The sequence below is a fragment of the Brassica oleracea genome, chromosome C9 (assembly GCF_000695525.1).
Source record: "Brassica oleracea var. oleracea cultivar TO1000 chromosome C9, BOL, whole genome shotgun sequence".
Classification (NCBI taxonomy): Eukaryota; Viridiplantae; Streptophyta; class Magnoliopsida; order Brassicales; family Brassicaceae; genus Brassica; species Brassica oleracea.
In genome coordinates, this window is record NC_027756.1 from 1,724,148 (window position 1) to 1,736,544 (window position 12,397).

The following is a 12,397-nucleotide window of genomic DNA, read 5'->3' on the forward strand; positions in this document are numbered from 1 at the left end:
AGAATACCTGCAAAAAAAGATTAAAAATTAAAATCATATTTTGAGTAAACTTCTAATGAAATATGCTTAAAATTCAAGGCTTGTAGACTTCTTTTCAAGTCTACCAGCCCTAACTTTTAAGTAGACTTCATTTGAAGTCTACTCTATCAAAAAAAAAAATAGATCTGAAATATGTTAAATTCTAAAAAACTTTTTAAAATATAATTTAATAGATAAAATAGTAATAATTAAAGACATAGAATTTGAATATGTAACTTTATTTTAATATAAATACTAGAACACATATTTAAAATCTATAGATGTAAACCTTACATTTTTGGGAGGAGAAGAAAACAACTATGGAAAAAAATAACTGCAAAACAAGATAAAATTATTAAAAAACATAGAAAAGAATTAAAATTATATTTTTGTAGGCTTCCAATGAAGTTTGCTTAAACTTTGTGGTTTAGTAAACTTCATTTTGATATTTTCAGATCTGAAAAAATCTATACATTTTGAAATTTGAAAATAATTTTAAATCTGAAAATACTTTTCAAAATAGATTTATAAGATAAACTAGTAGCAAATTAATGCACAGAGCTTGATCTATAAATTTATTTGAATATAAACATATAAATACATATTTAAAATCTATTAATCTAAAACTTACATTTTTAGAGGAGAAATGAAATCCATGAGTGATAATACCTACAAAAAAAGATAATATTGTTAGAAATAAATAACATAAAATACACATTTAAAATCTATAGATCTAAAACTTACATTTTTTAAAGGAGAAGATGAAAACAATGAATCATAATATCTAAAATGACAAGAAAACATTGTGAGAAAGACTTGAGAAAATTTTAGAGAGAAAAAAGAGAAATGAGAGAGTTTTTGAAAGAATTGAGAGAATTTTAGGGAGGACGAAGAGAGTTTTAGAGAGAGGGGAGAGAGTTTTAAAAACTTGTGCAGCCACTTTAGAGAGAGACTGTATTAATTTTGTTTATATAGAGAGATAAAAATGTAACTAGGTTAAAATTTACGATGCTGTAGACTTCTTTTGAAGTCTAATAAAATTAAAATTTTGGAGTAGATTTTACTATAACATAGTAAACTTTTTTAGAAGTCTACTATAATAATTTCATTATTGTTGCTTATTCTTTATTATTTTAATAATTTTAATATATGATTTACAAAATTTATTTCTTTATTTTTAATAGTTATAGTTTATGATTTCATTTTTTATTTTTAAGGAACTTAACTTAGTTTAAATATAATGATTTTTTGTAAAACAAATTGAAAAATATAGACTAAAAAGACGTCTTCAAATAAATAGACTTTATTGTAGGTCTACGATACCCTTAACCACAAATTTCAAACCCTAAATGTTTTGCTTGATAATCAAAAATTCTCAATTATACAAAATATAAACTACTAAACATTAATATGCAGATTTAAGTTAATAAAACAAAATCAAAACAAAATCTAAAATCTAACCCTATGAAATCAACCACTAAAAGACATAACATGTTAGAACCATTTGTTTCTAAACTATGAACATTGTCTAACACATGATAACCAAATTAGTATATATTCTTCAAAATTGTTCAATTATATGAAATTTTAATTTATTTACTTCATATTATCCATTATATTGATGATTAGTTAAAAATATCACAATAGTTATTTTTATACATTTTCAAAATTAAATTATTAAATCAAATTAGAGTGTAGACTCCAAAATAAGTCTATAAGGTAGACTTCGTAGGAAGTCTATATATATGTAGACTTCTTTTATTACGTGTAGACTTCCGAATGATAAAAACGTAAAATATATTTCTGTTTTTTTGTTTGGTCATAAGGGTTAAATAGTACTTTCACTATCCCTTTAGGTTGGCTTTGCATTTGACTGAAAGTGGGGTACACTTTTAGGTTTGACTTGAATATTTAGGTTGTTTTTAGCAAATGTCTCTTGTTTCTAATGCTTTAACTTCCGATGAGATTATTTTAATTCACAACACATCATGGGTAACACAAAAATTAAAATTAAATAATTTATTATTTTCATTTAAAATTTATTTCAAATTTAATAATATATATTTTAAGAAAATAACATTAAAGTTGAAATTTATTGATATATATACATTAATCCGTACGAGGTGCAGACAATCATCTTGTCTGATAGAAACACAGTTTGTTCCCAAAAATTAATGTTCTCCTTCAATATTAATTATGTTTTCCTAGTTTTAATAATGTCTCGTGAAATCTTTAAATTCACTGTTTAAGTGCTTCAAATATTTAAATACTTTAAAAAAAATTGTAATTTCTTTGGCTCATCTTAAACTTTTCTATTTTTTCCATTTAATGGTGGGTTGGTACTCATAAACGTTAATTTTGCAGCTTCATTGCTCTGTGGTGAAGCGTGGATACTCAGGGAATGTGGATTTGGAGACTTCTATTGTTGATGTTTACGGTAAGTGTGGGGCTATGAGCGATGCGAGGAGAGTGTTTGATGAGATTGAAAGCCCTAGTGATGTTTCTTGGAACGTGGTTGTGAGGAGGTATCTTGAGATGGGGTTGAACGATGAGGCGGTGGTGATGTTCTTCAAGATGCTAGAGTTGAATGTTCGACCTTTGAATCATACAGTCTCTAGTGTGGTTTTAGCTTGTTCGAGATCCATGGCTCTTGAGGTTGGAATGGTGATCCATGCCATTGCTGTCAAACTCAAATTCTTGCCAGACACGATTGTTTCTACCTCTATCTTTGATATGTATGTAAAATGCGGGAGGCTGGAGAGTGCTCGTAGAGTGTTTGATGAAACCAAGTCTAAAGACTTGAAGTTCTGGACTTCAGCTATGTCAGGTTACGCGATGAACGGTATAACTAGAGAGGCAAGGGAGCTCTTTGATTTGATGCCTGAGAGGAATATAATCTCGTGGAACGCGATGTTGGGTGGATACGTGCGTGCCAGCAAATGGGACGAGGCGCTGGAGTTTTTAGCCTTGATGCGCAAGGAGGTGGAAGGTATCGATAACGTCACTCTCGTGTGGATTCTGAATGTCTGCTCAGGTGTTTCAGATGTTCAGACGGGGAAGCAAGCTCACGGTTTCGTCTACAGGCATGGTTACGATGCGAATTTGATTGTAGCTAATGCGCTTCTCGATATGTATGGCAAAGGCGGCGCCTTTGGGAGCGCCAATGCTTTGTTCCGTCAGATGAGTGAGCTAAGAGACGAGGTTTCATGGAACGCTTTGTTAACTGGCTTAGCTAGAGTCGGCAGGAGTGAGCAAGCCTTATCTTTCTTCGAAGGGATGCAGCTCGAGGCGAAGCCTAGCAAGTACACACTCGCTACGCTCTTAGCGGGCTGTGCGAACGTTCCTGCTCTTGGTTTAGGCAAAGCAACTCATGGTTTCTTGATCAGAAACGGATATGATGTTGATGATGTCCTACGCGGTGCTATGGTTGACATGTACTCCAAATGCCGATGTTTCGACTATGCTATCAAAGTATTCGAAGAGGCGGCTGCTACAAGGGACTTGATGCTGTGGAACTCTATGATCCGTGGTTGCTATCGTAATGGGAGAAGCAAAGAGGTGTTTGAGCTGTTCATGGCTATGGAAGATGAAGGAGTTAAGCCTGACCATGTCACCTTTCTGGGGATCTTGCGAGCTTGCATACGCGAAGGCCACGTGGAGCTCGGTTTTCAGTACTTCAGTTCTATGAGCAACAGATATTTTGTATTGCCTCAGGTTGAGCATTATGATTGTATGGTTGAACTTTACTGCAAGTATGGGTGTTTGCGTCAGCTTGAGGAGTTTCTCCTGCTGATGCCTTTTGATCCACCTGTCCAAATGTTGACAAGGATAAATGATGCGAGCAAAAAGTACGGGTGGCGAAAGTTAGGAGAATGGGCTGCTGAACGGCTTCATGAATGATCATCACGAGGAGGAAAGAGATTGTGTTTTTGCATATGCACTTTTGAGAAGATTGCAGACAAATCTGGTGTCTTTTGAAGACCATGAAGAGGAAAGGGGATGCAGGAGGTGAAACAATTAGAGAGACATCATTAGTCTCTCCTGCCACTCCTAGAGGTAATCACAATTTCTCAATTTTTTTTTTCACTTTACTTATGTTCAGTTTATTGGTAAGTGTATGTTCTTTGTGGTGCTTTGTGCTCAATTCTTGACTATGTGAATTTCGGTTTCTTTCTCAGTATCTTTAATACTAGAGATGTATTAAACCAAGTCCTTTTGCAGTTCCTTGATGACAGAGATACAATCCCCCACTGACCATGCAACTTTCATAATGTAAGTTGTTCACTCTTATATAAGCTATTAATCAAGATTGATCTCTGAGTATTTGCAGTTCTTGTTATGAGGATTGTCACACTTTTTTGCGTTTAATCTCTGTTTTGTAATTTTCAGAGTCTGATATTCAGAGAAGTCTGATAATCTTTTTATCAAAAAGATCAGTGTGATGTAATTTTATTTGATATGTAAATGCAGAACCATTTGTAAATAATAACTGATGTCTTTTGGATGAATACAAGAATAGAAGTATATTATTATCAATTCATGATTAACACACAAATTAGGCGGTTTAGCACAAAATTAGGCATTTAGGCTTATTACGGTTCAGGCGCTCTTCATAGCCTTGAAGGTGACTAAAGCTTGAAATAATGAGTGAAAATTCTACTTTTTTTGTGAAGGTTCAGAGCAGGATTTACAAATCGTAGTAGGGTTCGGATTCATTGTCTCCCTTTTGAATGTGCTTCTTTTTGGTTGCTTCAAAACGCTCTAAAATTATTTTCCCATAAATGTAAAATCATTAAAATCTTTGTCACATTTCAACGGTGCATATGTTCTTGAATGTTATCCCTCCATAGCCCCAAAAAATAATGGACATAGTTAAACCTTTAGCCCAAATTAGAAATCCAAAAAAGACTGGCAAGTTAGGACACAATATATTGTTGAGAACTAATGTCGTACGTAGCTCATACATTATGAGCGTCGTTATCTACGCTACACAGTGATATCATGATCGAAGTGATAGATGGATATAGTCTCTAAGCATATTGACATTGTGAGAATACAGAAGTTAAAGTTTATGCTATAAATGAAACTAAATACAAAAGGAGCATGACTTATTACTTTTGTGGCACTTTCCCATGTTTTTAAAATTATTACTTTTTTTGTCTCGCAGTTTCTAAAATCTAAATTGTTGATAGTATATGATATTTATTGGCTATTGTCTATTTTACTGATGTTTATGAACCGTAATTGTTTCTAATGCTTTAACTTCTGATGAGATTATTTTAATTCACAACTACAATAAGTGTTTAGTTTCAAATTCAAGTTGCCTAATGATAAATTGGGTATTAGTAGAGATTAATTTTATATCCAAAATTTACACGCATAAATAAAAAAAAAACAGAAAAACAGAATTTAATACATCATGGTTAACACAAAAATTAAAATTAAATAATTTATTATTTTCATTTAAAATTTATATCAAATTTAATATAATATATTTTAAGAAAATAACATTAAAATTGAAATTTATTTATATATATACATTAATCCGCATGAGGTGCAGACAATCATCTTGTCTGATGGAAACACAGTTTGTTCCCAAAAATTAATGTTCTCCTTCAATATTAATTATGTTTTCCTAGTTTTGATAATGTCTCCTGAAATCTTTAAATTCACTGTTTAAGTGCTTTAAATATTTAAATACGTTAAAAAAAATTGTAATCTCTTTGGCTCATCTTAAACTTTTCTATTTTTTCCATTTAATGGGGGGTTGTTACTCATAAACGTTAATTCATTTGTTTTAGTTTTTATCGGTTGCTCCTTTTTTGCCAAACAAATTATTTGACTTGGGCTGAAAATAGTTCAATATCGCATCCAATAATAAGGTCTCTCTTTGTAAGCTCAATATCGCCTCCAATAATAAGGTCTCTCTTTGCCCGTGGACGTAGCCCTATGGGTGAACCACGTTAAATATTTGTATCGTAGTTACATCGCTTTTATTCATCTGTTTCCGCATATGTTCCTTCTCGCGCCCGTCACAACAGGTTCTATGGAAAGGCAGATTATACACTTCGTGCTCTTGGAGCATATTATCGCCCGTTGCCTCCTCCTCCTGATACGGAGAAACTAGAAGAACAAGGTGGCGATGGAGGAGATTATTGGGACGACGGTAATTCTTTCAGTGGTACTAGAAAGATATTCATTGGATTAACTGAAAATGCTATCGGTTTTGTCAAGTTTATGTATGTCCAAAACGATAGTGTAATCTTCGGTGATGATCATGGGAGCAAGACCCTATCTGATGTCCAAGAGGTCACTGATTCAATTCTAATAATTTACAGCTATAGATAACTAATTATTATCCTTCTTTTTTTCAGTTCACGTTAAGTGATCCTGCGGAATATCTCACTTCAGTGGAGGGTGCCTATGATGATAAATCTGGAGTTATAACCATGCTTAGGGTCACTACCAGCAACAAAAACTCTAGGGCTTTCGGATTCAGTACAACATCAACCTTCACACTCCACAAGGATGGACATAAGATCGTTGGGTTTCATGGAAAATCCAGCTACATGCTTCATCAAATTGGGGTCCATGTTCTTCCCATTCCATGACGAGAATACTCATTGATTAGTCATAACGTTTGGTTTTGAAAACAATAATATGTCTGAAATATAAGAGGAAATGCCCAATCGCATATGTCTTCATTGGTCAGTCGATCTAAACACTTTTTCTCTCTCTCTCTTGAGAACGATCTAAGAACACACTTTTATTGGTAAAATATTATGAAAAACATTTCAGTAATTTAGTATTAATACTTAAATATAATTAATTTATATAATTATTATTCTTAAAAAGTATAAATTATTCATAAAGAGATAAACAGCTTCAAATTTTCTTATAATATTTAAAATGAGAACATCTTTTCATACTTTCATATTTTTTTGTTTAAGGGAGAATTTCAAGTTTACCTCGTGTTTTATTACACAATTCATGTTTATTTTTATTAAAAATACCTTTTCATAAATATTTTCTTCATTAAAAAAGTAAAAGATCACAATACCTTATTTTGTTGATATATAAATAAAAAAAATTATTTAAATAAAAAAAAAATTATATAGTTTTTGAATTATGCTTTTTCAAATTCAGTTTTTTTTATAAATTTTTTTTCGAATTTTCAAATTGTTTTTTGAAATTCGAAAATCTTTTTTGAAACTATTTAAAAAACTATTTTAAATTTTAAGTATTTATTGAAATTCTAAACCCACATTCCAAAACTTCACGCTCAAATATAAACCCTAAATCTAAATTAGTTAACGTTATGGTTAAAATAAACTGTATTAGTAATGTGGTAGTTAATTTAAACAATTTCTTTTGTTTTAACGATGATATACTCTTTTAAATACTATCAGAGGTGCTCGAGATACATAACTCCTCGAATGTCTCAATCCATACTTGTATCAAGTATTTGTCGTCCTTCGTTTAGCTAGAAATCAGCAAATTTATTTTTAGTTTATATCCATCATTTTGGGAAGCTTATTCTTCGGTAGGAATGACAATCAAAGACCTGGATCGTGGACCTATCCTGTAAAAGCTTGCTGCGGGACGGGATTGGGCCTCCATTTGGTAAGCCTGCAAAATTGCGGGCCTCGCAGGACGGGTTCAAAGCAGGACGGGTCGAAAGTGGGATGAGTTCAAAGCGGGACGGGTCGAAAGCGGGATGGACTACATGTTAACCTGCGGGATTTTGAAGATCCACAACCCTAAGTCCCTATTTCTGCTTTCACCTAAAACGTAGAGAGAGAGAGAGAGAGTAAGAGAAGGTGATTCGACGTTATGTAACTCCGGTGATGGTGGTTTCAGGGTCGATGATGCTTCTGGTCTCCCAAGCGCCTTCGATCTGCACCGGTGAAGAAGATCTAGTTCCCGCAATGGGTTCTTCATAGTTTTGCCTATATGTATTTGTTCACATTATCATACATTTTGGAGTTTTAGGTTTCAATATATCTTTAACTGACTTCTATTATTCTTATCTGCAGAAGATGAAGTTGATGGTGAAAAAGAGAAATCTCCATCTTTTTGTCGCTTGTTGGTGATAAAGCTGAAGAACAAGAAGTGTGATTGGTGTTTTCTTTTTATTTCTTTTTGGGATTAGCATCTTTGATTTGGTGTTGGTTTTATTTAATTTTGGATTCAAAAAGCTAAAGCATTTGTTATGAACTTATGAGTTATAATATTTGGATTCAGCAACTAAAATATTGTTTATTTTTAAAGTGTTTGGAGTCTAACAAAAATAAACTAGTGTTTTGATCCAACTAAAATCTTCAACTAACAAGTGTATTGCCTTATCCAGTTCAATCCTCGACTAAACTAACTTAGTGATGCGTCATGAAACTGATAAAGCGTCATGAATCATGTCTTGAAGTGTTCAGGAGCCATGTATCCGTTTATAATTCTATGTCTCACGGGCCGATCCGTAAAGTTCATATTCGAAGGAGACATTTTTACAGTTATCAATCTTCTTAACCATCAAGAAACAAATCTGAATATCAAAACAATATCTCATACGATTATACAATGCTGGTTCTATACTAAGCTCGCGGTTCATATCATAGAATTTTCCTAAGACCATGATTAACCTCAATCTCTTAATTGAGGTTATTAACTTCGGGTAAGAGACGTTTTTAATTTTTCTTAGATTTTAACTAAGAAAAACTAAAAAAAACTTAAAAAAACTAAAAAAAACTTTTTAAATAAGAGATATAAGAACTGAATCTTAGCTGAAAAATTTAAAAAAAAACAAAAAAATGTCAAATCATGAGTTAAGAACCATCGGCTAAGAAAACGGGGTTAATCATGCCCTAAAAATATCATTTTGTTTCAACTCCATTGTGATACGCCCAATTCTTTATATTGTCACACTAACTGGACCGCTAGCTCTATAAAAGACAACAGGTTTTGTTATTAGCTTATATAACCCTACTCGGACATTCACAAAATAGCCTCGTGAACTACAGCTTTGTGATCACCGTTAGCAACTTCTTTAGTAGACTAGCAGTGAGCACATCAATATACAACTTTACTAGTTCTGATTTTTTTTTTATGAATAATAAAGTGCATTTGCTTTGCGAAATCAAGAATGCCACGGTAAGAAAACATTGTATTTTTTTTTGCTGCAACCATATCTGAAGAATATCACTTTTAACATCTAAAAAACGATTTTATAGTGGTTAGTCCATCAATTTATTTAAAAAAAAAAACGATGTAACCAATTGATATTTTAAAAGTTTTGGAATTTGTTTTTTTGAAAAATGTTTTTAAAAAACGAGGTATATCAAATTGGGTATAGAACGTGAATGCCTTTTTGCTAGGGTGAAAAGGAAACACAACTCATGGCCAAGCAGATACTTCTCTCTTACTGTTTCATTTTATTTCATTTGTTATTTTATTCAAAAGAGTGAATCCTCAATATTTTCCATCACTTGATATGACCTTTCAGGAACCTTTTCTTTGTTCATCGAAAGTATTATTAAACAAGGTGAAATATAAAAATAAAATACCTTTTCGAACAGAATAAAAATAAAATACCTAAGAACATATAATAAACGATCATTCAGTATTTATTCTCTTTAATACATACTAGATTTTTTAAACGCGCTACGCGCGGATAAGATATTACATGTATTTATCAATTCTAAACAAATAATGTATAATCTTGTATTACAATATTTAAAAAATATAAAATAAGACTACATAACATAAATATTTTTTTTTAATTTTCTTTGTGGAAATCATTATGTTGTTTGATTGTTGTACTTGATTTCCATATTTGCATAGATATTTGTGATAGGTGAATAACTATATTTTTATCATCAGTAAATAATATATATTATTAATATAATATAAAAATGAAATTATTTATTTTTTAAACAAATTTGTCTCATGTTGAGGAGTCGGTTATAGACATATCATATTCGAAAGAAACATTTTTACAGTTATCAATCTTCTTAACAGTCAAAAAACAAATCTGAATATCAAAACAATATCTCATACGATCTCTTTGTGGAATAAGTGCTCTGAACGCATTGTTTTTTCATTTTTTACGAAAAAATAAATGAGATGACGTGGTAACTTCAGGCTCTCTGATTGTTTGATTTTCCTATCCTACGTGGACACCCTCTCCATAGCTTATATTTGCCTTTTAGTATTGTATTCTTAACTTTGTCACGAAAACAAAAATCTATGTTTTTTTTCATATTTGTCAATGTTCTCACACTTTCAAAGAATATATTAGCTTAGTCACTTACTTTTTTTTTTTTACAAAACAAAGTATTGGAGTCTTGAAAGTTGAATTCATATTATTGTAACTGTACATAAGAGTTTGTGATTACATACTTAGTGATTCTTGTGTATGTGTCCAAGAAAGTTTCAATGGCTTAGTGGTAACTGCCCTATATTTATGTCATACTAACCCGGGTTCGATCCTTTCCTTCGCATTGTTTTTTTATTTTTTACGAAAAAATAAATGAGATGACGTGGCAACTTCAGGCTCTCTGATTGGTTGATTTTTCTATCCTACATGGACACCCTCCCCATGGCTTATATTTGTCTTTTAGTATTGTGATACTCCAGCACAGAACCATGGGAACCAGACAAAGTAGAGTCATGTAACGTTTGAGCATCCAGCTACTTTTGATACTCTAGCTATGGAGGAGAAGAAGAAGGAAGAGATCAAGAGTGATCTCGTTAAGTTTAGTAAGAGCAAAGATTATTACAAGAAGATAGGGAAGGCTTGGAAGAGAGGGTATCTCTTGTTTGGACCGCCCGGGACTGGTAAATCAACCATGATTGCTGCCATGGAAAACTTCTTGGAGTATGATGTTTATGATCTTGAGTTGACAACGGTTATGGATAACACACAGCTGAGGAGGTTACTGATTGAGACTTCTACTAAGTCTATTATTGTGATTGAAGATATAGATTGCTCTCTTAACCTAACGGGACAGAGGAAGAATAAGAAGGAGGAGGAGGATGAAGATGGAGACGACAAGGAGGCAATAGAGAAGAAGATGATGAAGAATGAAGGTGATAAGAAAGAGAGCAAAGTTACATTATCAGGGCTACTAAATTTCATTGATGGGTTATTGTCAGCATGTGGTGGAGAGAGGATCATTGTGTTTACTACAAACTTTGTGGACAAGCTGGATCCTGCTTTGATTAGGAAAGGAAGAATGGATAAACATATAGAGATGTCTTATTGTGGGTTTGAAGCTTTTAAGGTGTTGGCAAAGAACTATTTGGATGTGGTGGAGAGTGAGTTATTTGATGAGATAAAGAGGTTGCTTTAGGTTGAAGAAATCAAGATAACGCGGGCTGATGTTGGGGAGAATCTGTTGCCTAAGTCAGAAGGGGAAGAGGGAGAGACTTGTTTGAGGCGTTTGATTGAAGCTTTTAAAGAGGAGAAGGAGGAGGCAAAGAGGAGGGTTGAGGAAGGGGCGAAGCAGAAGAAAGATAAAGAGGAAGAGAAGAAGAGAAGGAAGGAAAAGAAAGCTGAGAAGGAGGCAAAGGAAGAGGAGGAGAAGAAGAAGAAAAAGATTGAAGAAAATGGTGATGCAGAGCATTGAATTTGAAGAAAAATATATATATGTTGGTTTTATTTATCGTTCATATAAAGATTTTTGTCTCTTCCATCACAAGAATAGCTTTAAAGAACATCACTAAGAGGCATAGAAACAAATCATTATGCTACAAACTTGCTGATTTTCTATATCAATAGAGAGCTATGATGAAGTAACATGAATTGTAATATATGGTTAATATGATGTAGAACCATTTATCTTATATTTTTGCAGGGAGCATATCAAAATAAAAGGAGTAGAATAGAAACGTTATAGTAGAAGTGTAGAGCATAGTTGAAAACAGTCTAGATTGTCTACTGTATTTGCAATAGTTTATTAGAACCGGGGGAAAAGTGGTTATCAAATTTGCTTTTAACTCGCACGCCAAAGCGGTTACATCACATCTTTGTCTTGTTGCATACATCGTGGAATATGTGACGAAAGCTGATTTTTATTTATATATTTTTGGAACAAAGGAAGTTCACATGAAGATATATGGACGGAGAGGAGAGGAAAATGACGATGACAAAACTCGGAAGTTTCCTAAAAGTAAAAGTTGCGTACGTCCGTAGCTTTAGTCAGTGCGGTTGGAGATACTATAACTTGTTAGGAAATACGCGGTCAAATTTTGCGGAAAGCCAGAATTTATGGGAGCGGGAAAGAAGCACACACACCAAATTGTTAACGGAGTTCGGCCAATGATGCCTACGTCTCCGGACCTGCTACAGATCTTTTATTATTAACCAGGGAATTTTTACAAGCTC

General features: G+C 32.7%; 1 protein-coding gene and 1 pseudogene across 1 annotated transcript; both read left to right on the forward strand.

The window, feature by feature from the left end:
- Window positions 1-2,376: 2,376 nt before the first annotated feature.
- On the forward strand, window positions 2,377-4,545 carry LOC106313778 (pentatricopeptide repeat-containing protein At3g26540-like; the record flags this gene model as incomplete). Its single annotated transcript, XM_013751688.1, has 2 exons — window positions 2,377-4,074; window positions 4,240-4,545. A coding segment is annotated over one exon (1,542 nt), but the record flags the coding sequence as incomplete, so codon positions are not given.
- LOC106314078 lies at window positions 4,002-11,858 on the forward strand (annotated as a pseudogene).
- The last annotated feature ends 539 nt before the right edge of the window (window positions 11,859-12,397 follow it).